Genomic DNA, 26624 nt, shown 5'->3' with positions numbered 1-26624 from the left:
TTTATATTTATAAGATAAGTAATACCCCAAAACACTGAACCATGAGTTACAAATACAAACCCACAACCTACACCAGAAAGACACAGAGATAATGGGACATTTCTTACTCTATATGCTTGGACCGATTCGACAAGAGCTCCTTCTTCCCTAGTGCTATTTGAGCATAGGACGGGTTGCCTGAATCAGCCAGAAAAACCAATGACCTAACAGAGTTTAAGTCTTTAATAATTTACATACATGACTAGATTGATACACGCACCAGTGTTTCCACCACGTATGAGGACAAATTTAATTAGTGTGTCCCAGATCTTATATACACGAGAACCGCTGAAGTATGTTGACCCCTAACAACTGTTGCAAGTCATTTAATCGACGGCTGGAGTCATCAAAAGAGTAGCATTACTCACATCTGGCTCGATCGAGTAAAAAAAAAAAGGGGGGGGGGTGATCAACAAGAACTCTCGTCACATTTATTGTAGTATTCGCTCAACCCACGACTCTCTCTCTCTCTCTCTCTCTTTCTCTCTCTCTCTCTCTCTGTCTCAATGTTTGTCTTAGATACCTAGCCTATCTACAGCAAATGTTTTCCATGTAATAATTAAGTACTTCGGTAAACTGGCCACAGCTATTATTAAAGTGGGCGGTGGATTAGTCAATATGCAAGTTGTACCTGTTTTTCCGTGTTTCTATTATAGGAACATTTCCAAACAAATTTTGAGTATATTCAGAGGAGCTTGTTAATTTAACTCTGAACAATTTGTCTTTTTAGTGTGACAAAGAAGAATTGAGGAAAATATATATATTAAACCGAAGTTATAATTTAACTATGGTAAGTATATATTAAACCGAAGTTATAATTTAACTATGGTAAGTTAAGTGACATGTTTCCATGTACATACCGTACGTTACTGTACATTATATAGTGCCTACTGTATAGAATTCACAATGTACAATCATTGGGTAAAAAGTTAATTAATTTCTTGAATGTGAAGATCAGGCATTGACTTACAAACTTATTGCGTGTGTTCATTGATTCAGAAGAGTTATGTTAGATTTCAGACCTGGAGTAAAATTCACAACTCCGCCTTAAACTCAAATACAAGGGAAAAAAAATGTTGCATTGAATGTTTTAATGAGAACTAAAACTTTCCAAAATTAAGCAGCATAATGCGCTTATCTTATATAATACAGACGTTACTTCAAAAAAGAAGATGATTACGTCCTACGCGTCATGCATTCAGTCAAGCATATTAACCAATGACTTAAATTCTGCCAAGTCACTGGTTTTCCTGGCTAGCTCAGGCAACCCATTCCATGCTCTAATAGCACTAGGGAAGAAGGAGTATTTGTACAAATTTGCCCTAGCATATGGGACGAGGAATGTGCGCTTATGTAACGCAACTGAAGTGATAGGTCTGAGAGTATGTACACATCCATGAACATTAAAATAAAATGGCTTGCTTAGACAGGAGGAACAATATTCAGTTATACAATTAGGACATTTATGAATTTGACATAGACATACTAGTCAACAATCTGGTTGGCAAAAAGGATGTACATCAGATCTGTGGTCGTCTCCTTTCCATTAGGACTAAAACAGAAAGATTTAAAATTCTATTATCCCACTTTCGGTCAGAGTGTTGCAAGGTCATCTGTCGTTACCGACAAGAACATGGAAGTCTAATTCGTAAAACGCTGGTTGTAAGTAAGAGTGTGTAATGTATTTCGTCTGTGAATGTTGTTCATATTTACATGTATATTGTTATTGTTATAGAAGTTATGGGAGCGCGGTGGTCGAATGGTTAAGCGCTTGGCTTCCAAACCTGAGGTCCTGGGTTCGAATCTCGGTGAAGACTTGGGATTTTGAATTTCGGGAGTCCGCCCAACTCTAATGGGTACCTGACTTTAGTTGGGGAAAGTGAAGGCGGTTGGTCGTTGTGCTGGCCACATAACATCCATCTCGTTAACCGTTGGCCAAAGAGACAGATGACCTTATCATCTTCTGCCCTATATATCGCAAGGTCTGAAAGGGGAAACTTTACTTTTTTTTTTTACTATAGAAGTTATGCTGAGGTGGAGAATTGTAGTCAGACTGCATTTCGATTTGTTTGGACCAATAAACCTATCTTATTTTATCTTAACTAAAACTTTGTTAAAAAGTGTTTAAGTCTTTTCACGTTTTTTAGTTTGAGAATTAAAGTTTTTGAATTCATATGGTCAAGTTTAAATCAACCAGTTTTACTTATTTATGTTAGCTTTCCATTAGAAAGTGATTGATTCCGCGAAGCAGACAGCAAGGGAAGTTCAGCGTGTCAGTTGAATCGATGTTATGTTTTAGATTAGGCAAACTGTTACTTGGTGGTCTGTTACCAAAAGACTCGAGAAATGTGGGCATACAGCAAACATCAATACAAGTTATGGCTCAGTAATGTGCCATTACAACATGTTTAGACTAAGCCCTTATTAGGACAAACATAAACACTATTTTTTTGGCCAACGTAAGCAATTTTACGCCCCATTTGTTTTGCTTTTTTTAAATTCTTTTCTAACTAGTTTTTTGTTTTTGTTTAATTGCTTTTGCATAGCGAAACTTTCATGTTCAGAGCGCTATGGTCCAATCTATTTTGTGGTCCAGTTGGGGGGGGGAGGTTTCCGTGCTGCCTTTCAGCTCTCAGCAAACATACGTCTGCTCGAGTCTGGATTCGAGTTCTAGCCCCCTTGTTTGGGTAGCCAAGAGGTAGCCATACTTTAATAATTAAGCCTCTCAGACATACCCCCCCCCCCACACACACACACATTTATAACTTAAAATTGACTGAGTCACTAACAGAATTTTCACGAGGAATTTCGTCAAGATTGGTCAATTGGTACGAATTTCTATAATAAACATATTTGCATAGACTAGATACGTACATAAATACATACATCCTAAAGCTGGCTTTATATATACCTAGAACCTTAATTATGGTAACTGTCACAAGACGCTAGCAGAGTGCAGGCGCCTGCTTTAACTGGGCGTTGTCCAGGGTGATTCTGGAGGCCCGACTGTTGACGCTGGAACTGTGTAGTGGTCTTTTGTTGCTTTAGCCCTGTCGCGATTTAGGTGTTTGTGTATACAATTAACACATAAAACTAAACGCCGGAATAATAGTTACGACATGTAGCGTCTCACTTTATTAATATAGAATATAGAATAATATTATGAAAACAAGAAGAAGCGGGAAATACGACCGTCCGCTCTACAGAACCCACGCCAACTGCCCCTTTGTCCCCAAATTCCCCAGGTCACTCCGCCCTCGTTGTAGACTAGGTCAACATACCTTAGCCAGGCCCGCAGTGGACTGTTGTTGTTCTGCTACACACATACAAACCGGTGTGGGCTCACAGCGGTTTGTGACAGAAACACTAAACACTCTCTAAGGCAGTGTTAGAAAGACTTATACTATAAATCTGTTTGTTTCGAGGATATCTTAATGTTATTATTTTTATTATATCATTAATATAACAATAATTATGAGTGATGATGTCATAATTCTCAAACTTTTCGAAGATGTTCTTAAATGCTACAACTTGTATCAAGGTAGAAGTCCCCAAATACAGGCTACCCGATATTGATTTTGTGTCGTCCATCTGTCCGTCCGTCCATATAATTTAGATCGGAGGAAAAAAACACTAGAAAAGATGCTGGAAAAAAAACGACATCACAGTATTTTAGATCTTGCAAAGTTCTGATGCAATGGATTTTTTTCTTTTCTGAAAAGAAATTTAATTTGTAAAATAAACTATGCAAGCATTTTTTTTTTCATAAAATACATTTCTGCAACTATTCTCTAGTAGGCCTAATACTAAAAAAAAAAAAGAGCAACAACAACAATCTCGGGTGACCATATTAATAAGGAAACTGATGTCTATATTTTTAGGCCTATATGTAAAGAGTTATGTTTTATTCTAAAATAATGCTATACAGTATACACATATTTACATTACTAAATTAAGCGTGATTGGTTATGTAGGCTACTTATTTTCTAAACAAATGGTTAACTTTTGTTTTAAACCAGAAATAATACATTGAGTAGCCTATGTGTAGGCCTATCTAAGTTATAATTAAAAACAAAACTTAATATCAACATCATGGGTTCAAAATACATTGCAAATGTAAGTTCTACAGAAACCGAATAAATATGCTTCAATTATGAGGCATTCTAGATTCTTGTATGTAAAGTATAGGACATTCTAGATTCTTGTATGTAAAGTATGGAGCATTCTAGATTCTTGTATGTAAAGTATAGGACATTCTAGATTCTTGTATGTAAAGTATAGGACATTCTAGATTCTTGTATGTAAAGTATGGAACTTTCTAGATGTATGTAAAAGAAAATTAGCAAATTTCTAACTAGGGAAATCCACCACATTTAGCCGACTTATTGATTATGTTGCAAACTGTCCATCAATTAATTTACTTTTAATAGTCTAGCCTACTGAACATTGACCCTGTCACGTGACTAATGATTGCAAGATGGCAAAGAAAACATCTTAAAAACTAAGTGTGCAAATAGACATTTTCTATTTTCAGGACAAATGCTTTATCAACAATTATTTTCTGCCGTATTTCTGTCAGTATAAATAGAAATCGGTCATGTGATAAGACTGTCTATAATGTTATTTAACTTAAATAAAATCGAAGAGAAGTTTGGATGTTGGAGATTTGATTTTCTTACATGACAGAAAAACTATAAATAGCTTGCTTTTTTGGTGCATCCGGTGTACAAAATAAAGAAAGTGTCGATAAGTTATTTTTTTTTAAAGGGAGATGATAATTTGTTTTAGCACCGTGGAGTCAAAACTTTTAAGCTCCTCTTGTTTGTAGACACAAGATAAGTCAATCAGTAGCGGCCTTAGGGGGGGGGTTGCAAGTGGGGCAACCGCCCCGGGCCCCGCGCATGAGGGGGGCTCCGCGATCGGAGATTTTATTATCACAAACTTGATCACTACACATTTTCTTGATAAAATCCGATTGGACGTCGTTGCTTATATAGGCCTACAAAATAACCTCTTTGGATTGGCTGCTTCAGCCTAAGAGTTTTATAGGCTATTGTTCATAGACATCGTGCGACCATGGGAGTATTTAAAAAAAAATTAACTTGAAAGAAAAATCTTTTATGCAGAACAATTACAATACAGTATATAACGCACTTCAGCGGCCAATAGTAGGCCCAACAGTACCTATGTAATGTTCTATGTTTTGCAACAAAAATAAGGCCCACAGCTTAGAGGCCGACATACTGTATTGTTATTGTTACATCGTTTGAGACGGATTAGCCCATCAGCGTGATATGGTACGGTGTATATAGTCTATCCTTACTCAGGGTTACTGCTTAGGGCCCCACACAAGACACTCGCCCAGGCCCCCGCGCACTGCTAAGGCCGCCCCTGATGTCAATATAAAGGAAGCATTAGACTTTCTCTGTATGGCTTGAAACTCTTTTTAAAAACAAAAAGGAAACTAACTAGCGGTAAAAATAGATACTGTTAAAATCCTAGCTCAATCCTTTCTGTAGTTAGTTGGCAACTACGCCATTTAATTTAGTTCCCTTGACATTGTTTAGCTTATCCTGAAAATCTTTATTTATATGTTTAATTAAGACTTTACGAGATCTATACTTTTAACCGAGCAATTCTTGTATGTATATATCGTCAAATTAGTTTTGGCTAGACATCTTTTTATGAATGAAAGGGTTTCGATAGACGTCAAAGGCTAAAGCTTGACACCACTTACGTCTTATATAATACAGACGTTACTTCAAAAAAGAAGATGATTACGTCCTACGCGTCATGCATTTAGTCATGCATATTAACCAATGACTTAAATTCTGCCAAGTCACTGGTTTTCCTGGCTAGCTCAGGCAACCCATTCCATGCTCTAATAGCACTAGGGAAGAAGGAGTATTTGTACAAATTTGTCCTAGCATATGGGACGAGGAATGTGCCTTTATCTTTGTGTCTTTCAGAGTATTTTATTAAATTTTGTTTTTGTATTTGAAGATTATGGTTCAGTGTTTAGGCTAGGCTTACAGCAGTACTCTGAAATATTTCTTTGTAATTGTAAACCTGAACAAGTCTTAACAAATCAATAGGTCTAATTAAACATTTGCGCACCATCTTTTTGTAGGATCTATTGGCCTTATCACAAAATTAAATTAAATGTCACAAAGTGTAGACAATTTATAAATCAGGCAACACACAAAAACCATAAACAAACCTTAACGAATTTCATTTCATCCCCCCCCCCCAACATATCAATTTACAGGGGACTTAACAAACTTTCTGTTATGATCGCTATGTACAGTGACATTTAGAACTAACGGAACATAAAATCGCCTCTTCAGGCTGGGTAGTCGTTTCCCGAGCGCTTGATCTTTTTCATCCTTACAAAAATGTTTCCAAAATGAGTTCGACTAGATATAATTCCCAAATCATTCAACAGAGCGAGGCGCGGTCACCTGGTTTACATTGTGTTCAATTATTCAGACATAATTTTGCATTGCTGTGAAGAAAAAAAAAAGAGCTCTCCACTGGTCTGACGTCACGATCAGTGACGTGGCAACGAGCTATTGGTTTAAACTGCCCACAGGTTGCGGAGTCGCAAGTCAGTGTTGAGGCTTCCAATAACGATTAGTCTTTATTTAGCAGGTCTTTAAAAAACATGAAAGTATTGCGTTGTGTTGCGAAATAATTCAACTCCCCTGCCCTCCCCTTTTCTCTGTTCAGCTACCCCCCCCCTTTAGGATATCGAGACTAATCCGTGCGTCGTTGGTCGGACTGACTTCTTGATGTTGGACACTTCAGCTGTTCTCAAATTTATAACAACTAACATAAGAAAATGGAATGGGTTGCCTGAGTCAGCCAGGAAAACCAACGAATTAGCAGAGTTTATGTCATTGATCGATATGAATGACTAGATTGACACACAAAATGCGTAGGACGTAATTATATTCTTATTTGAAGTAACCTCTGTAATACATAAAATAAGATAACAACATGTTTCTTTTCTTCAGCAGTAGCTAATAGTGAAATGAGGGTTGTCTTCGAGGTTAAGAAGGGGTTCAGGATTTCACGTTGCCACGTAGTCCTGGCTGTGACCTACATTGAGGCTTATCCAGTGATCTAGATCTACCATGAGTCACGAGCAAGAGGAGACTACTGGGGCTTTAGTGAGCGGGAAGAGAACTCTAGCATCTCCTAATGACGAAGAGCTACAGCTGGTGGTGTCGGGCAAGACGTACTGGATATCTAGGTCAGCCTTGCTGAGCCTGCCGGAAACCCGACTTGGCCACTTGGCACTGCAGCACAAACCCGGAGACAGCAGCCGGAAGTACCAGTTCGAGAGAGACACGAAGATGGTCAATCCGATACTGAACTTGTACAGGACTGGGGAGCTTCACATTCCAGGGGACATGTGTGGACTGGCTATCAGTAGAGAACTGAGGTAAGCTATATTTATGTCTCTCCTGGGGACATGTGTGGAGTGGCTATCAGTAGAGAACTGAGGTAAGCTATGTTTTATGTCTAAGGCGTGACATGGACAAATTCAACAGACTGCATGTTTGATCTACTTATCCAGGGTATAAGATGACCGGAGAAGAAAGTTGTAGCAGGTAGGGGAGGGCTGTTCAGAGTAAGGTCATTTTTGACCCCTGAAACGTAAACTATTTTAGAATACATACATCTCCTTCAACTGAATAATAACTTCTTACAGAAAAACATAACCTAATAAAAGACACATAGTTACATTTCTTATCCCATATGCTAGGACGAATTCGTATGAGTGCTTTTTCTTCATAGTGCCATTAGAGAATACAAGTTACCTAAAACAGTCAAAAAAATCGATGACTTTATAGATTTAAACTGTGCTAGATTTAATTTTTGGCAACACTATAGCTTAGGGCTTCCACTCTCTCCCCTCCCTCACCGAAAAAAAAAAAGGTCACGTGATATTTTCAATCATTTTGAAGACGAAGCAAAGGAAAAATAAATTGCCTTATGAAAACAACGAAGGCCTACACAGTGGATTCATTTAAAAGGGGCCCCATTAGAAAGCCTTCAGGAGAGAAGACTCAAAAGTAAAGTAGCAATTAAACATAAAACACTGAACCATAATCTTCAAATACAAAAACAAAATCTAATAAAATACTCTGAAAGACACAAAAATAAAGGCACATTACTCATCCCATATGCTAGGACAAATTTGTACAAATACTCCTTCTTCCCTAGTGCTATTAGAGCATGGAATGGGTTGCTTGAGTTAGCCAGGAAAACCAGTGACTTGGCAGAATTTAAGTCATTGGTTAATATGCATGACTGAATGCATGACGCGTAGGACGTAATCATCTTCTTTTTGAAGTTACGTCTGTATTATATAAGATAAGAAGATAGCTTATTGCTTAATCAAGTCTAATCCAGTCCTCAGTTTAGTCTGATGAACAGAAGACTAGATCAATACGTGGATAATATATATATTATCGTCTTTTTTGAGGGAACGTAGTTTATAAGATAACTCTTAGCCCTTATAACCAATCATTAGAGTTGCTCGCCCATTCCAGCTAACCTCCCCTGGTATAAAATAAAATAATATGGAACACAAATGTTTAAAAAAAAATAAATCTAGAAGACAGTAATGTACTAACAATGATGAGTCATAAAGTTTGATTGTGTACTGTGCTCAGGTACTGGGGTATAGATAGCAGACTTATCTCCGAGTGCTGCTTCAAGCGGTTCAAGGAAACGCTACGGGAGGTCCTCATCGTAGAGGAGCTTGACAGCGCCATGAAAACGGACAGCGTTGCCAAGGACAGCCTTAGTGGTCAGATATGGTTGACCATGGAGAGGCCAGGCCACAGTTTTGGTTCATGGGCAAGTAACTCTAGTTGTTAGTTTAGTTGCATTGTTACCTCCCTTTGCCTTTATAAAATTGATCCAAAAGCATGAAACGTGATGGCTATTAATAATAGTCCAAAATAACAATATACCCCATTGTTATATTAACCGAGGGGATAATAACAACTGACCTCACAGACACCGTCAAGGCCCTTAACATTCCTAGGAACATCCTCGTTACCTGTCAGAGGGCGGTACTGCTGCAGACCTGCCACATCACCAGAAAATTCCTCAGTGGAAACTGTTAAGAGCTTATTGTTAACAAGTCCTATTGTGATCTGCTGTCTTCTTAAGGGTCTTCAGTAGTTCCGTTGAAAAAAAAAAGATTTGTCTGGTTTGAATGATTCTCTTAAGCAAGGTTAATAAAGACTTTAGAGGTAGCCCATGTATTCAGGCGTAGCCCATGTAATCAAGATTAGTCCATATATTCAGAAGTAGCCCATGTAATCAGAAGTGGCCCATTTAATCAAGAGTAGCCCATACATTTAGAAAGCCCATGAAATCAACTATAGCCCCATCTATTCAGAGGCAGCCCATGTAATCAAGAGTATTCCATGTAATCAAAAGTAGCCCATGTAATCAAGAGTAGTCCATGTATTCAGGAGTAACCCATCTATTCAGGAGTAACCTATGTATTCAGGAGTAACCCATGTATTCAGGAGTAACCCATGTATTCAGAAGTAGCCCATGTATTCAGGAGTAACCCATGTATTCAGAAGTAGCCCATGTATTCAGAAGTAGCCCATGTAGTCAAGATTCACCCATGCAATCAAAGTAGCCCATGTATTTAGAAGTAGCCCTTATATTTAAGAGTAGCCCATGTATTTAGAAGTAGCCCTTATATTTAAGAGTAGCCCATGTATTTAGAAGTAGCCCTTATATTTAAGAGTAGCCCATGTATTTAGAAGTAGCCCTTATATTTAAGAGTAGCCCATGTATTCAGATATAGCCCAAGGAAATCAAGAGTAGCCCATGTATTCAAGAAAAGCCTATGTAACACTCAAATAGGCTGGTGCGCCGACTTTGAAAAGGTCGCATGGACTTCAAGCAATGACCCGTAATACAATGAAAGATTTTTAAATAATATTCTATTACAAAAGGGGCTCTACAGAATGGGAAGACTAGCGTAACATTTAAATATAAACAAATGTAATAGCCTTGATCCGTATTTCGCGAGGGCCTTGACTCTACTAAGCGATTCACTTACCAGGCCTCTTATTATTTTTTTTTTAGTGAAATCCAATAGTATTTGCCTTAGTGTGAATATCATCTTGACTTTAGTCTGATGAACCGTTGGGGCACTACACATAATCTGACGACTGTCTTTCTCCATTTTAGTCTCTTGCCTTGGATAGCCTCTTTCAATGACATTCTTTCTTTTACATTGTCTTCCCATCGCTTTCTGTCTGTCTCTTCTTTTTTTTCCTGGTCCTGTTCCCCGAAGGAAGGTCTTTGTGGGGACTTTGTAATATGACCATAAGGTTTTAGTTTGCGTTTTTGTGACAGTAGTCATCAGATGATCATGGGGCACCATTGCCGATCCTGTTTCTAACCTCTACGTTTGTGATGCGGTCTTTGTATTTGATACCTAAGATCCCTCTGTAGCATCTCAATTCCATTGCTAGGATCCTCCTCTCTAGCTCTGCAGTCAGCGTCCAAGACTCACAAGCATATAAAAATGTTGTTATGACCATCGAGCGCATCATTCTGATTTTGGTGCCGAGGGCTAAGCCTTTGTCTGTCCATATTGTTTTGAGTTTTGCAAGTGATGCTGTAGACTGTGCAATTCTGGCCGGTAGTTCAGGTTTGGTTCCTTCATCTGAAATTAGAAACTATTCCAGTTTATTAGCGTCGTATCGATTATGAAATAGAATAGCCATATTAAATTCGAAATTGGAAATATAAACAGCAAGTGCAAATTGTAACTGTCTCAACCTGTCAAGTAAACCAATTTTTGTATTATATTATTGTTAAAATAACTAACAAAAATCTCATTTTATGATTTAGATCTGGTTTGGAATATACATGACCTTCATTGCCATGTCTATTGTGGTGGTGGCCATGTCGTCAGTGAGAAGTTTCCGTGTGTATAGAACTGGGCAAGGTCCTGTCAACGGCACGGAGGAGACACTGTTAGACAATCTTCTCAACAGTGACCTGTGCACCACGATACTTGTGTTTGATGTGTGAGTACTTTTTTTTTCCCTTTTCATTTAACCGTGACCAGTGATTTCAGTGAAGGCGCGGTGGCTGAGTGGTAAAGCGATTGGCTTTTGAATCGATGGTGCCGGGTTCGAATCCTGATGAAGACTGGGATTTTGAATTTCGGGTCCACCCAGCTCTAACGGGTACCTAATATTAGTTGGGGAAAATTAAGGCGGTTGACAGTTGTGCTGGCCACATGAGACCCTCGTTAACAGTGAACAGAAACAGTTGACCTTTACACCATCTGCCCCATAGATCACAAGGTCTGAAAGGGAAACTTTACTTTTTACTTTTAGTGATTTCGTCAGTTTTTTGTTTAGTTTAAACCAGATTCCAGTCAAGTCCTTCTCAACCTGTTTCTGAACAGAATATCATTTTATTTCAGTGTTTTGTTAAAGCAAAATCTCCATTTTGACTCCTAATAGCAGGGAATGGGATGGCTGCCTGGTCGTGCGGTTTGCGTGCTGGACTGTCGTTCAGAATTATCGATGGTCCAGGGTTCAAACCCTGCCCGCTCCCATCCCCCGTCGTCCTGCGGGAGGTTTGGACTAGGAAGTAATTATCTTCAACTCTGAAGGAACATCCGAAATATGTAAAACATTTTACAAACAAACACCGTCACCATAGAAACACACACACACACGCGCACTTCATAACAATGTTTTCCCAAGTTTTTCTTGAGAGAGAAGCTTAAATGTGGCATAGCAGAGGTGAGAAATACAGAACTATTGGTCCCTTACAGAGATCGGGTCACAAACAAATAAATCCGAATCCGAACGGGCAATCGACCATTTAATAAGGTCGTGATTGAGCGTCGCATGAGGTTTGTGGGACATGTCTTCCGACAGAATGAATCGCGTACCACAACGGTAGCACTGTTATGAAGGCCAATACGAGAAAAATGCAAAGAGAGACGTCCTCGTAGACATTGGCGCTGCACCTGTGTTAACCAGAGGGGGCCAGTCAGCTAAAAGTGCTTTCATGAAAATTTAAAGTAAAGTTCTCCTTTGAAACCATGCGGTCCATTGGGCAGATGATGCATGTTTCTTTAGCCAAAAGTTAACTACCGGGGTCTCGTGTGGCCAGCACAACGACCAAGCGCCTTTATTTTACCCCAACTAAAGTCTGGTACACATTAGAGTTGGGTGGACTCAGGGTCGCCATAAAAATTCCAAAATCTCAGTTTTCACCGCGATTCGAACCCAGGACTCCAGGTTCGGACGCAGAGCACTTAACCACTCAGTCACCACGGCTCCTTCTTCAAAATTCTATCTCTCTCATATTTGTACGCCATCTTTGTTGTTTTGGTTTATAGTGTCCATTTTATCTATGTCTCACGTTTTATAATAATACGGGTGGTAATAATAATACCCGTTCGTTTCTAACATAATAATAATAACAACAACAGCAGCAGCGGCAACAACCATAACAACAATAACAATAGTAATAACAATAATAATAATAAGGCAGCAGCAGTAGCAACAGCCATTATCGATATCGCCGTACCACTGTCTCATAATTTAAGAAAAACTGAGATAAAAAAACAAAGAAAATATGGGAACCTAGGCTTGGAGATTAAGCGTCTATGGAAATTGTCCAAAATAACAATATACCCCATTGTTATATCAACCGAGGGGATAATAACAACTGACCTCACAGACACCTTCAAGGCCCTTAACATTCCTAGGAACATCTTCGTTGCCTGTCAGAAGGCGGTACTGCTGCAGACCTGCCACATCACCAGAAAATTCCTCAGTGGAAACTGTTAAAGGGACTACGATGAATTTTGTTTCTCTTTAGCGAAACTCGACCCTGGCAGCGCCAGAGAATGACTACTCGTTCATTTCTAACATAATAATAAAAAGGCGAATGTCGACGTGCACGAACGTTAATTAATGCAGATACGTGGCTACGAGAATACAATCTGACGCTGGCGAAGTCCTCAGCCTTGTCTATTAAGACCCTGATATTAGAATAGGCTGCATGTAAATGTCATGTATAATTATGATTCTTAGATTTGTTTACACTCTCCTGTGTGTCCTTGCATGCTTTAATTTCATTTGATTGAAAACTCTTGTCAGGAACCGTTCACTCATCTTGTCTCAGATACCGCTCAATGTTTTACAGTGTTTCCTCATCACGTTTTTAGAAAGCTTATATCAACTCTGTCTGTCTGTATGTATGTCTAGTAAAAAGTATTCATTGACATAGACAAGACATGAATCAATATGAAAGTAGTAACCAATTAGACAATTAATTACTGGTTATTCATTATTTTGTTTCAATAGCAACAAGGTAAACTAATACTTCACTATTCACATATATGGCTAAATTTGTAAGGTTTAGTCCGCTTAAATAATTGTTAGCGCTATTTCTCCCTCAGGCAATCTCCGATCAAGTTGATACTGTAAACAATTGTTTATTGTATTGAACAAAACATGAACCAATTAACAAAATTGCTCAATTAGTCAATTAATTATTGGTAATTAATAATTTTGTTTGATATTGAATGAGGGAAATAACTTGTACATTATTGGTAGATATAGTTTTAAGGACGGAGTTCTTCCTCTTTAGATAAGGGTTTTTAAAAGGATATTTTATATGGTGCTTGCTTGGTTCATCTGTTCATCTCTTCGGTAGTAGGTTAAATGTATTCTTTTAAAGCACTCCATAAGAATGGATTCTTATACTATATTTGTCTTCGGCAAAGTCTCCAGCCATAATCTCTTCTTCTTCATAGTATTCTCTTCTTCTTCTCTCTTCCACTCTCTATCTCTCTCACTCTCCCACTTTCTTTCTCTCTCTCTCTTTCTCTATTACTCTCTCTTCCATACTCTCTCTCTCTCAATCTATAACACTCTCTCTTCCACTCTCTCTCTCACTCTCCCACTTTCTCTCTCTCTTTCTCTGTTATTCTCTCTTCCATACTCTCTCTCTCTCACTCTCGATCTATATCACTCTCTCTTTCTCTCTCTCTCACATTCTCTCCATCTCTCCGTATCAGCGTCCGGCTGAAACACCCATTGCGCTCGGCCGGAGAAAATGAATCAATACATTGTAATAAACTTCGAAATATTAGCGGCAAACAGTCAATAGTGTCAACGTGTCTACCAGTCAATATTTACTAAATGCTCGTGCAGCGTTGGGGCGTGGCTGAGGCGATAACCATCCATGATACACACCACCCACTCCCACACTCTCGTTATATATATATATATATATATATATATATATATATATATATATATATATATATATATATATATATATATATATATATATATATATATATATATCATTATAATATATATATTATCAACAGACTTAGACGTTTGCTTCAACAGTGGCACGCAGGTATATCCCATGCAAAGCCTTGCAGGGGTTCTCAACCTGTGGATCGCGACCCCTTTGGGGGTCGATTGACCATTTGCCAGGGGTCGCCTTAGACCATCGAAAATATGGATTGTTATTGTCTACTCTTCTATTGCTGTATGTGTGTGTGTGTGTGTGGGAGGGGGTCGCGGCAGAGTTGGGGATTGTTAAAAGGGGTCGCCGAAATTAAAAGTTTGAGAACCACTGTGCTAAGGGCTATGGACAGCTATATCTTTTAGAACTTCGCCCCTGTCAGTCTAATGATCTTGAAACACCTTCTTACACGCTTTCACTTAAAGCACGCAATTGACTTTTTGCATTTTAAACATTTATTATAATAAATGCGTCTCGGAGTAAAAAAAAAAGCAACAATATTGTTGTAATTGTATTGGCGGAGTGATAGAGTTAATTCTGTGTGACCAACTGACACACGTAGCACAAGCAATGTCCAGTGCTGCATGGCAGCCAACTGTGTCAATGGACAAGGGGCAGTACTAGTATGACCCTTACACGCAAAAATCACCCTTGATTGGTCATGTGATCGAAAGCCTTCATGAGAAACAGAGGCAGTGTGTAAGACAGTTTTCATTTCAGCGCAGCGATGAGACTGGGACTCTTAGTCGGCCGTGAAGTCAATCCCGGATGGAACGAGTCCTCGAGTGAAGCAAGATAGAGAGACAGTAGAGTTTCGTACGGCTGTACGGCGATGTACAGTGTAGTCAGTTTATTGTGCTTCCAATTACAGAAGGCCTGATTAGGAGAGAGAATGGACCTCATTCACCAATCGTAAACAAACATTTAGTCACGTGATCTTATTGAGAAAACAACGAAAAAAAACTGTCACGTGACAACCATCATGAATTAAACATGAGATCGTAAATTATATAGAAGAGATAGAGCACCACTTACTAAATGTTGTTTGTTTACGATTGGAGAATGAGGTCCATTGTAACAATATATTTGTCAGAGCCGCCTCTACCTTTTGTCCAAATACAATGATCATTATAAAAAATTACGGAACGCTGAAAAAGACTCACCATCAATGGCTTTTGTACTTCAAGTTACTGCATTTTTGGTCCTTATAAACTCATGTTGAAATACATGAACATTTTTCAGGGATTTCGCCCAATTACCGAGACAACTGGAGAAGGACTTTGTGACATCGTAGAAGAAAACAAAAATGAAATGTTGAAATTGTAAAGAAAACATCCGAGGGCACGAGGGATACGACAACGGTGCGAATATAAAAGGAATGATCGATATCATTTGGCCTCCTTCAGTCGTAGAACGACAATGGTTCATCTCAGAGCACACTTCCTCTTGAGGCTGTGGAGCCCTATTTTGGAGAGACACCCCGGTCCACAGAATAGCGCAGGTTAAGGTGGCTTTTGCTTCGGTGGTAGGGGAGCTGGCCGTTTTTCGGATTGTACGTTTTTCTACCTGAGCTGAGACCCATGTTCTTTCACTGTCCATAGCTTTCTTGGTCACTGTCTCTCTCTATATAGTGCGGTGTATAAAAATGGATTTAAATCAAAGGACGCTGGTATAGTATCCAGCTCAGTCTTAGTGATTTTTTTTCTAGAATAAAAAAAAAAGGGGGGGGGGCGAATTTGGCGAGCAGGCAGCCACAACCCTCGCGGCGGCCCTGATATTTGTGTTTTTATTTTGACTTTCACTTTTAAATAGGTCAGGTTATTCTAAACCTAATCTTTGTCACGTGATCATGTTCCCACGTGCAATCCCAGACCGCTATTTCTATTAGCGACTGCTCATATCAATGATCGTTGGAAAACAGAAACTGGCTCAGCGTCTCTCAACTTAGAGAACTCGTTTCCGGGGGGCTACTTAGTGCCAATCACAATGGCTAAAAGCAGAACATGATTGTGAAGGGGGCACTTTGATTTATATGTGCTTGATGTGTACTTGGGAAGGAAAGAATTTTTATAAAAAAAGTTGGCTACTAGCGAAAACAAAAAGGTTTGAGAACCGCTGTCGAATTATCAACTGTTCAAGTTAACCTCACGGAACTCTGCCCACGACTAGTCACGTGTCATTTATAAATGTCAACGAAGTGGAGCGTGCACGTGAATGTGTGTGTGTTCGCGTTTCAAGTGCTCGGGTCATAATGCATTCAATTTATCATTAATCAACACTATTAAATACCAACACATTAACCGCAATAGTGCCCCAGAGTCGGCGCAGGTGAATGAGTCTAACAAAATACAGTTTACGAGCCCTTGCCATCATCGCACTAGGCGTCGCACAACCAGACCAATAAAAGCCTGATGTCTGGAAAGAGACAGCGATAAGACGCAGCTATGAATTTACCTTTTTTTTTATATATATACAATACTTTCTATTCAAGTCGCTCCTTCATGGAACCAGGGTGGACTCGATTCTCGAGTATTGCTCTAACGATTTCCCTATACATTGAACAGTTGATGTATATCGCTGAGAAAAGAATCACTAGCTCGTTGGCCACATTGGGAAACTTTTCTTTGAACGTTATAATTTGTTCAAAGTAAAAAAAAATAAATGTATTTTGGCCAGAGACTAAATCTAGGTCTCGATCCAACATCGGTTTTGAATATCACGTTCTTGAAATAAAGGACAATCGCTTTCGGTAAGTTTCTAGAGCGAGATTGAAATATAGATAAATTAGAAAGCTGTAACAGTTGTCATCAGTAGCCGCAAGGCAGCGGATTCATAGTTTTTCTTCTCCTAGATGGGTAGCCAACCAAGGCTAACGAGCCTCTCCTGCCCGAAGCTTACTGGTTTAGGCGCCAGTTGCTCGCCTTTGCCCCTTCTCCTGTCTGTGGTAACGGTTCCGCCAGGCTCAGTAACTGAGCCACACGTGAAGGCCAGGAGATGGACTGCTTGTCAGAGGCTATTTGAGACGCATGCCATTGGAAGCACTTTATAGGTAATGACCATTACCACTTCCGGCGTTAACAACCTTGCAAGAAAGGCTTCGGGAGACAACCCTGAGGAAAAATCAGGAGCTGGTGGCACACCGTGCTAAAGACTGGCAAATCCTGCGGCGCTACTGACCCCAAACTGTATTGGATATTCCGTTCCTTTGGTCACATCAGCTGCGCGGAGAGGGGGGAACTGCTGTATGGGCGACATCGTTCCGACCATAAACAATGCCCAGGCTTTCATCTCACTTATTCAAAGCCCTGATGATGTCATTATTATTATTATTATTATTATAGCTTTTATATAGCGCTACTTTCATGCTTATAGCATGCTCAGAGCGCTTTTGGTCCAATCTCATTTGTGGACCGGTGGGGGGGAGGGGGTATCTAGGAGTTGGTTTTCCGTGCTGCCTTTAGGCGCTCAGTAAACACAACTCTGCCCGAGTCGGGTGTCGAACCTCGAGCCCACTTCTAGGTAGCCAAGCCAAGCGCACTTGGCCTCTCGACCACGCTTCCCACCAGTGAAGTTCAACTTTGCGACCTTGAGATCAGGGGCAGACTGGGTGTCTAAATCGGCCAGGGCATTACCACACGATTCGGCTCACAACTTGATTGCACATCACTATGTGCTCGAACCTCGAGCCCACTTCTAGGTAGCCAAGCCAAGCGCACTTGGCCTCTCGACCACGCTTCCCACCAGTGAAGTTCAACTTTGCGACCTTGAGATCAGGGGCAGACTGGGTGTCTAAATCGGCCAGGGCATTACCACACGATTCGGCTCACAACTTGATTGCACATCACTATGATATGCGTAGAAGTGCACGTATATTAGCAAACGTTTCCAGAACGTATTTAACTCTTTCTCTCCACGTTTCGAAGGACTTTTTCATTTGGTTCCTTACTATTTCAATCCCCTGTTATGATTAAGCTTCAATAACAGTTGACTGTTATCAGAAAATGTTTTATTTGGTATAAAAGTAAAGGGGAATGCAAGCTCTTTTTATATAATACACAAAGTCAAGTTTATAAAATTAAACAATTTAATGAGGTCAAATCAACAATGGCATCGTCGATTAGGAGAGAAAGAGTTAATTTGTACATGTAAATAGACTTAAGGGCTGTAGGAAATCTCAATGTGTACTAAAAAGTAATTACAAATCTACAGTGAAATCACATTCTTAATAAACTTATTAGATTTTTTTGTATAACTAATAATAATAATAATAAGGCTTGTCTTGGAGTCCGAAGATTAGTGAGGAATGCAGTATTTCCCGTGACCTGCATAGTTTGCCACATCCAGGGCAAGTATAACCATTGTCCGCAGGTGGTCGATTTAGATTTTCCATTCGCCGTCTGCGTTTGTCCTCGGCAGCGGATTCTCTTTTGGTCTCAAATGTGTATCCCGCGGCCTTCGTGAGTGACCTCCAGCTGTCTCTTTCTGAGGCCGCATGCAACCAGGTGCTCTCTTCTATGTCAGCCAAGGAAAGTTGACGCCTAAACTGGTCTTTGAAGCGTTTCCGTGGGGCGCCTCTGTTACGTCGACCACCATTTTAGCTCACCAAAAAAGACTGCCTTTGGCATACGTTCGTCTCCCATACTGGATACTTAAGGAGTTAAGCAAAACACTTGATGGCTACCTATTCGTGTGTTAGCCCTCTGGAGTCTCGTCTCAATGGTCCCGGGTTTGAACTTTGCCTGCCGTAACACCTTCCCCCCCCCCTTCCCTTCGACCGACATGTGGAATGTTTGGGTTACTTTGAAGTAATAACCAAAAACACAATTTTAAAAGGAAGAAAATTAAATATTCTAGCAACTTAAATAATCCACATTCAAGAAATAAGAAGGAGCTCGCAAACGTCTCACTGACAGATCGTTTATGTTTGAATTCATCATTGTTTTTTTGGAAGCGTCTTTACCATCAGCCTTAAATATGAATCGCTGCAAGTGTTCTTGTGTCATGATGCTTTCTAGATTATTCTTCATATGCAGAGACATGCAGAAACTTTAAATGACACTTAGCGTACAAGTATTACAACATTAATCCTAACTCAGGAGCCTAGCTGTCATGTCATCTTCTTCTCAGATTTAAGTTTAAATCAAGGTCATGTAATTCTCAGAGCACAGCCTAAAATCAAAGTAATTATTCTCTGCCTAAATCAAAGTCATCATTCTCTGTCTAAACCACAGTCATTATTCTCTGCCTAAATCAAAGTCATTATTCTCTGCCTAAATCACAGTCATAATTCTCTGCCTAAATCACAGTCATTATTCTCTGCCTAAATCACTGTCATTATTCTCTGCCTAAATCACAGTCATTATTCTCTGCCTAAATCACAGTTATTATTTTCTGCCTAAATCAAAGTCATTTTTCTCTGCCAAAATCACAGTCATAATTCTCTGCCAAAATCACAGTCATTATTCTCTGCCTAAATCACAGTCATTAGTCTCTGCCTAAATCAAAGTCATTATTCTCTGCCTAGATCACAGTCATTATTCTCTGCCTAAATCAAAGTCATTATTCTCTGCCAAAATCAAAGTTATGTAATTCTCAGAGCACAGCCTAAAATCAAAGTCATTATTCTCTGCCTAAATCAAAGTAATTATTCTCTGCCTAAATCAAAGTCATTATTCTCTGCCTAAATCAAAGTCATTATTCTTTGCCTAAATCAAAGTCATTATTCTCTGCCTAAATCTAAGTCATAATTCTCTGCCAAAATCACAGTCATTATTCTCTGCCTAAATCACAGTCATTATTCTCTGCCTAAATCAAAGTCATTATTCTCTGCCTAAATCACAGTCATTATTCTCTGCCTAAATCAAAGTCATTATTCTCTGCCAAAATCAAAGTTATGTAATTCTCAGAGCACAGCCTAAAATCAAAGTCATTATTCTCTGCCTAAATCAAAGTAATTATTCTCTGCCTAAATCAAAGTCATTATTCTCTGCCTAAATCAAAGTCATTATTCTTTGCCTAAATCAAAGTCATTATTCTCTGCCTAAATCTAAGTCATTATTCTCTGCCTAAATCAAAGTCATTATTCTCTGCCTAATTCAAAGTCACGGTCTGTAGTATTATAGTAGTATAGATCCTCTTTTGTGTAATGAGTTTCAATTTTGGCGTACAATTAGGTCAAGCCTATTTTAGTTTCATTCTTTTGCTATTCACTTCATTTCCATTAAGATTGATAACATGACTGCAGATGGCAGAGTGGCAAAGCGCTTGCGTTCACTGTAAATTTAGGATTTTGTTTATGTTTTTAGTTCATTCAGTTTGAAATAAAAGTTTGGAGTGACTAGGGTCAAGGTCACATTTACTCATGTCACATGTAATTATCGCTAAGCATTTTATTATAGGCTACACAGAATCCACCACCCACTCCTTGCTAGGGGAGCTAACTCATTCGTTTTACATTAATTTATTACATCCCCTCACAATAATACATCTCCTATGGAAAATCTTGCTTTATTAATACAAATACGCACAACATAATGATCTCCACCCACACTGGGAGGGCAAATTGTTTTAATATTATTAATTAATATTACACAAAACACAATTATCATTAAGGGGGGAGATAATTTATGGCTATTATTATTATTAATTATTATTAATTATTATAAAATTATGATTTCAGAATGGGATTGGTCTTTTTCACCATCGAGCCTATCGTCCGCCTTTGTGTTTCCCCAAACTTCAGGCGTTACCTGACCAAGGCCCTAAACCTTCTTGACCTGTTCCTGGCCGTGGATCACTGGACCTGCTTCATTATGGAGTGGAATGAAGGGTTCCTGATCAAACACGAGAGCGCCCGAGTGGCGCATGCAATCCTGCGCGCCCTCCTCAGCCTTCGCGTGTTTCGTATATTTCACGTGGCTAGAAGGTACAGTTAATTAAGTAGACTAAAATGGGTAATTAGAAGGTTGTTTGTAAAATGTTTTACATGTTTCGGATGTTCCTTCAGAGTTGAAGATAGTTTACTTCCTAGTCCAAACCTCCCGCAGGACGACGGGGGATGGGAGCGGGCAGTGTTTGAACCCTCGACCGTCGATAAATCCGAACGACTGTCCAGCGCGCAAACCGCACGACCAGGCAGCCATTCTGGTACAGTTTTTATAAGTAAACTAAAATGTGTAGCTTGAGGATACTGTTCAATTAGTAGAATAATGGAATAGGCATCCTCTGTTTGGGACCCCTCAACTCAAGAAAACATAAGGAAACTGGAACAGACACCATATAGAGCAGTGAAATTCCTAACAAACAAATATTCACATTTGACTAGAGTAACACCTTTAGTAAAATCACTAAATTTAGAAAGCCTTCAAGACAGAAGACTCAAAAGTAAAGTAGCAATTATACATAAAACACTGAACCATAATCTTCAAATACAAAAACAAAATTTAATAAAATACTCAGAAAGACATAAAGATAAACGCACATTCCTCGTCCCATATGCTAGGACAAATTTGTACAAATACTCCTTCTTTCCTAGCGCTATTAGAGCATGGAGTGGGTTGCCTAACATAGCCAGGAAAACCAGTGACTTAGCAGAATTTAGGTCATTTATTTAACATGCATGACTAAATGCATGACGCGTAGGACGTAATCATCATTTTTTTTATTTTTTTTTGAGGATAAGATAGATAAAAATGTGCCTGTTACAGGTCCCGCCGCAAGAAATATTTGGGCCTCGGACATGTGGGCCCTTCTGCCTCTCCCTACACGCCCAAAACTTTCAAATGCGTTTGGATAGACGATCGCAGCAGTGGGGCCTGGATGGTAAAAAGTGGAGAGGGGAGGGTGTTTAGCACCTTTATACTACATTGATGTCCAAATATTTAAATAGTAACACACAATGCCAGGGTTCAAATCTAGCTCGTTATAACGTCCCTCCATTCTAAGCCCCACCGTGGACAAGAAAATAGGACATACATAATTAGCACTTAAGAAGCAGAAAGCTACGTCACCTGTTAATAAAAAAGCGTCACGTGTTTAGATTCACGCACCAATAATGCACGTGCGGTTGACAAATTTAGGTCAGTTGCCTAGTCTCCTTACGAAAGATTCGATTTCAGAGCTGATTCAGAACTTCGGATTATCCACCAGAGTAGAGATTCGACCATACACTAATACCTTCCATTAAAATCTTTGTTGTTCTTAAGTAGTCAGTATTGTTACTTACTTAGCTTGCTAGAGCTTGGGCACTAATAGAGGCCTACTTGGGCGCTAATAGAGGCCTACTTGGGCACTAATAGAGGCCTACTTGGGCGCTAATAGAGGCCTACTTGGGCACTGATAGAGGCCTACTTGGGCACTGATAGAGGCCCACTTGGGCACTAATAGAGGCCTAATTGGGCACTGATAGAGGCCTACTTGGGCGCTAATGGAGGCCTACTTGGGCGCTAATAGAGGCCTACTTGGGCACTGATAGAGACCTACTTGGGCACTGATAGAGACCTACTTGGGCACCGATAGAAGCCTACTTGGGCACCAATAGAGGCCTACTTGGGCACCAATAGAGGCCTACTTGGGCACCAATAGAAAATAAAAGTAAATAAAGTATTGGAACTTCCGATTAAGTTGAAAATGCGCCCGATTATTAAATTTTATTACATGAAAGCTGACAATCCTTTTTTTTTCTTTTATCACACGTAGGATTGGCGTTTTCCATAATGAATGACACCCACAAATGACAATTTTGTCAACTTTTCAGGAGATTAGTACGAGGTTTCAGGAGATTTTAATAAATTCAGATTTCCGGGAATTTTTCGTATATATTTGAAATTTAATAATCACACCTAGTATTAGTGCGGGGCCTATGACCGCATAGGTTGCAGTGGACGAGACCGGCCCTGTATAGTTCTATCCTTGACCTTTCCAGCTTGTTCAGTTAATATCTCACTTGCACATGTACACACTAGCCGCTAGATTTAGAGTCAGTAGACAGTGAATGGGAATTCCCTCTACTTAAGAGGCTAGCAGTTAGCAGTATTTTGTATTTAAAAAAAAATTACCCCCTTCCCCCCACACCGCCTTTTATTCACACGTGCGGTGTGTGCGCTGGACTGTCGTCTCAATGGTCCCGGGCTCATACCTTTCTTGCTGCCATCCTCTGTCGTTCTGCGGGAAGTTTAGACTGGGAAGTTGATAGGCTAAATGGTACAAAAGTTGGCAACTAAGGCGTACTCGTGTGTATCTTCTAATAGCATTACTTAAGATAGTTACTATGATATAATTGAGAAACTATTACAATGTAGCTCTTGTTGTAGACTTCTCGATTAGAATTACTTCGTTATTGTTATCCAATGTTTTCGCTACTAAAAGTTGAAACTACAATGACTCTCATTCGCCCATGAATTAATGCCAAGAATCTGGGTTATTTTCAAGCCATTCCTAGTAAATTTTGTTTGTATTTATTTGTACATTCTTTTCTTTATTTTTTAGCTTGAGCATTATCATTTATCAAGTTTTTTTTTTTGTTGTATTAAAATTTGACATAAATCTGAGTAGTCTTTCTTAACATAAGGTGTAATTTGCTGAGAATGCATTATACACTTTTTCTATTCGCAATATTGGTTTGCTTATACCAGGCTAAACAAAGAAAGTTAAACTTTCTAAGAATTACAACACTAATTATCTGATTAAGGATATTAAAAAAAAATGTTTAAGAGCTTTCAGTGAATTGATAGAAAAATGGTTGTCATAAGTTGAATAATTGTTTGCTTCTTTTCGCAGATATTCCAAGATGAAGGTTCTGTTTCTGACATTCAGAGCCAGCATGGCGGAGCTGCTTCTCCTCTTCCTGGGTCTGTTCATCGCCGTCATCATGTACGCGACTGTCATTTACTACGTTGAGATGCTAGAGAAGGCCAACAACTTCCTGAACATTCCGCAGGCCATCTGGTGGGCCATCGTCACCATGACCACCGTGGGCTACGGTGACTTTTACCCTACCACAGTGTCCGGCTACTTCGTGGGCGTCCTCTGCGCTCTGTCCGGGCTGCTGCTGCTCTCCATGCCCATTGCCATCATCGCGTCTAACTTTGGCACGTACTACAACGGACTGGTCGCCAGGGAGCAGCGTGAGAAAAGGAAACAGTACTTAGGTCAGTGCTGGAAGCCGCGGCGGGGCCAGGCGGATTCTGAAGATTGGTTCTTGGAGAACTACGTGGCATTAGGCGATACTGAAAGCGCTATCAAACTGACCTACTCCGAACAAGGTCTATCAAAGCTTGACCATTTCCCAGGTCATAAAAACGTTTCAGAAAAAGCCACTCTTCTGGATAACGACTCTTGCAACGTCAATCATATAGGCTCTGAAGGGTTATCTAATTCCATGATAACATCGAGTGGGCCTAAAAGCAGCGAGTCTATAGGGGCCACTATCAAATTAATATCAGGCGAACCTTTAGACACCGAAAGCTCAACAGATGCCAATCTAAAGCAAAGAAAATTGACACTTTCCCCAAGTCCATTCACAGCTTTGATAAGAAGCTCTAAACAGAGTAGCTATAACAGCACAGACACTTCAGACACCCTAACACTCAACGATAAGTAGTGGGATGCGTGGTCGAGAGGCTAGAACTTGGCTTGGCGACCTATGAAGGGGGTTCGATACCTGACTCGAGCAGTGTTGTGTTTACTGAGCGCCTAAAGGCAGCATGAAAAACCTACTCCCAGATACCCCCTCCCCCAACTGGTCCACAAATGAGATTGGGCCATAGCGCTTTGAGCATTCTATAAGCATGAAAAAGCTATGTGAAAGCTATAATTTATTTTTATTTATTTTATTTAGAAGTAGATTCACGATTGGCCTGGAGTTTGATAAGCCATAAGTCTAACTCAATGTGTTTCTTTTCTGATATATCGAGAGCATTAGTGATACATCCCCTGTTTATAGAAGTATCATAAGCATTAGTGATACATTCCCTATTTAGAGCAGTATCATTAGCATTAGTGATACATCCCCTATTTATAGCAGTATCATAAGCATTAGTGATACAGCCCCTATTTATAGCAGTATCATAAGTATTAGTGATACATCCCCTATTTATAGCAGTATCATAAGCATTAGTGATACAGCCCATATTTATAGCATTATCATAAGCATTAGTGATACATCCCCTATTTAGAGCAGTATCATAAGCATTAGTGATACATCCCCTATTTAGAGCAGTATCATAAGCATTTGTGATACATCTCCTATTTATAGCAGTATCATAAGCATTAGTGATACATCCCCTATTTATAGCAGTATCATAAGCATTAGTGATACATCCCCTATTTATAGCAGTATCATAAGCATTAGTGATACAGCCCCTATTTATAGCAGTATCATAAGCATTAGTGATAAATCCCCTATTTATAGCAGTATCATAAGCATTAGTGATACATCCCCTATTTATAGCAGTATCATAAGCATTAGTGATACAGCCCCTATTTATATCAGTATCATAAGCATTAGTGATACATCCCCTATTTAGAGCAGTATCATAAGCATTAGTGATACATCCCCTATTTAGAGCAGTATCATAAGCATTTGTGATACATCTCCTATTTATAGCAGTATCATAAGCATTAGTGATACATCCCCTATTTATAGCAGTATCATAAGCATTAGTGATACAGCCCCTATTTATAGCAGTATCATAAGCATTAGTGATACATCCCCTATTTATAGCAGTATCATAAGCATTAGTGATACATCCCCTATTTAGAGCAGTATCATAAGCATTTGTGATACATCTCCTATTTATAGCAGTATCATAAGCATTAGTGATACATCCCCTATTTATAGCAGTATCATAAGCATTAGTGATACAGCCCCTATTTATAGCAGTATCATAAGCATTAGTGATACATCCCCTATTTATAGCAGTATCATAAGTATTAGTGATACATCCCCTATTTATAGCAGTATCATAAGCATTAGTGATACAGCCCCTATTTATAGCATTATCATAAGCATTAGTGATACATCCCCTATTTAGAGCAGTATCATAAGCATTAGTGATACATCCCCTATTTAGAGCAGTATCATAAGCATTAGTGATACATCCCCTATTTAGAGCAGTATCATAAGCATTAGTGATACATCCCCTATTTAGAGCAGTATCATAAGCATTAGTGATACATCCCCTATTTAGAGCAGTATCATAAGCATTAGTGATACATCCCCTATTTAGAGCAGTATTATT

The 26624-nt window shown here is 39.3% G+C and overlaps 1 protein-coding gene across 2 annotated transcripts; it reads left to right on the top strand.

The window, feature by feature from the left end:
* The first annotated feature begins 521 nt into the window (after positions 1–521).
* LOC106052238 (potassium voltage-gated channel subfamily C member 3-like) lies at positions 522–25425 on the top strand. 2 transcript variants are annotated; one of them, XM_056005111.1, is made up of 6 exons: positions 522–829; positions 7056–7486; positions 8724–8910; positions 10942–11120; positions 21065–21310; positions 24163–25424. In XM_056005111.1, exons 2-6 carry the CDS (start codon positions 7176–7178, stop codon positions 24983–24985), a joined length of 1746 nt encoding a protein of 581 aa, XP_055861086.1. In that variant the 5' UTR covers positions 522–829; positions 7056–7175; the 3' UTR covers positions 24986–25424. The 2 variants fall into 2 exon arrangements, with proteins under 2 accessions (XP_055861086.1, XP_055861087.1); XM_056005112.1 differs by lacking the exon at positions 522–829 and having other exon boundaries at positions 7433–7548; positions 24163–25425.
* The last annotated feature ends 1199 nt before the right edge of the window (positions 25426–26624 follow it).

Source organism: Biomphalaria glabrata, chromosome 12 (genome assembly GCF_947242115.1).
Source record: "Biomphalaria glabrata chromosome 12, xgBioGlab47.1, whole genome shotgun sequence".
Classification (NCBI taxonomy): Eukaryota; Metazoa; Mollusca; class Gastropoda; family Planorbidae; genus Biomphalaria; species Biomphalaria glabrata.
Note: the sequence above shows the minus strand (reverse complement) of the source record. Positions and strands in the feature narration are given on the sequence as shown.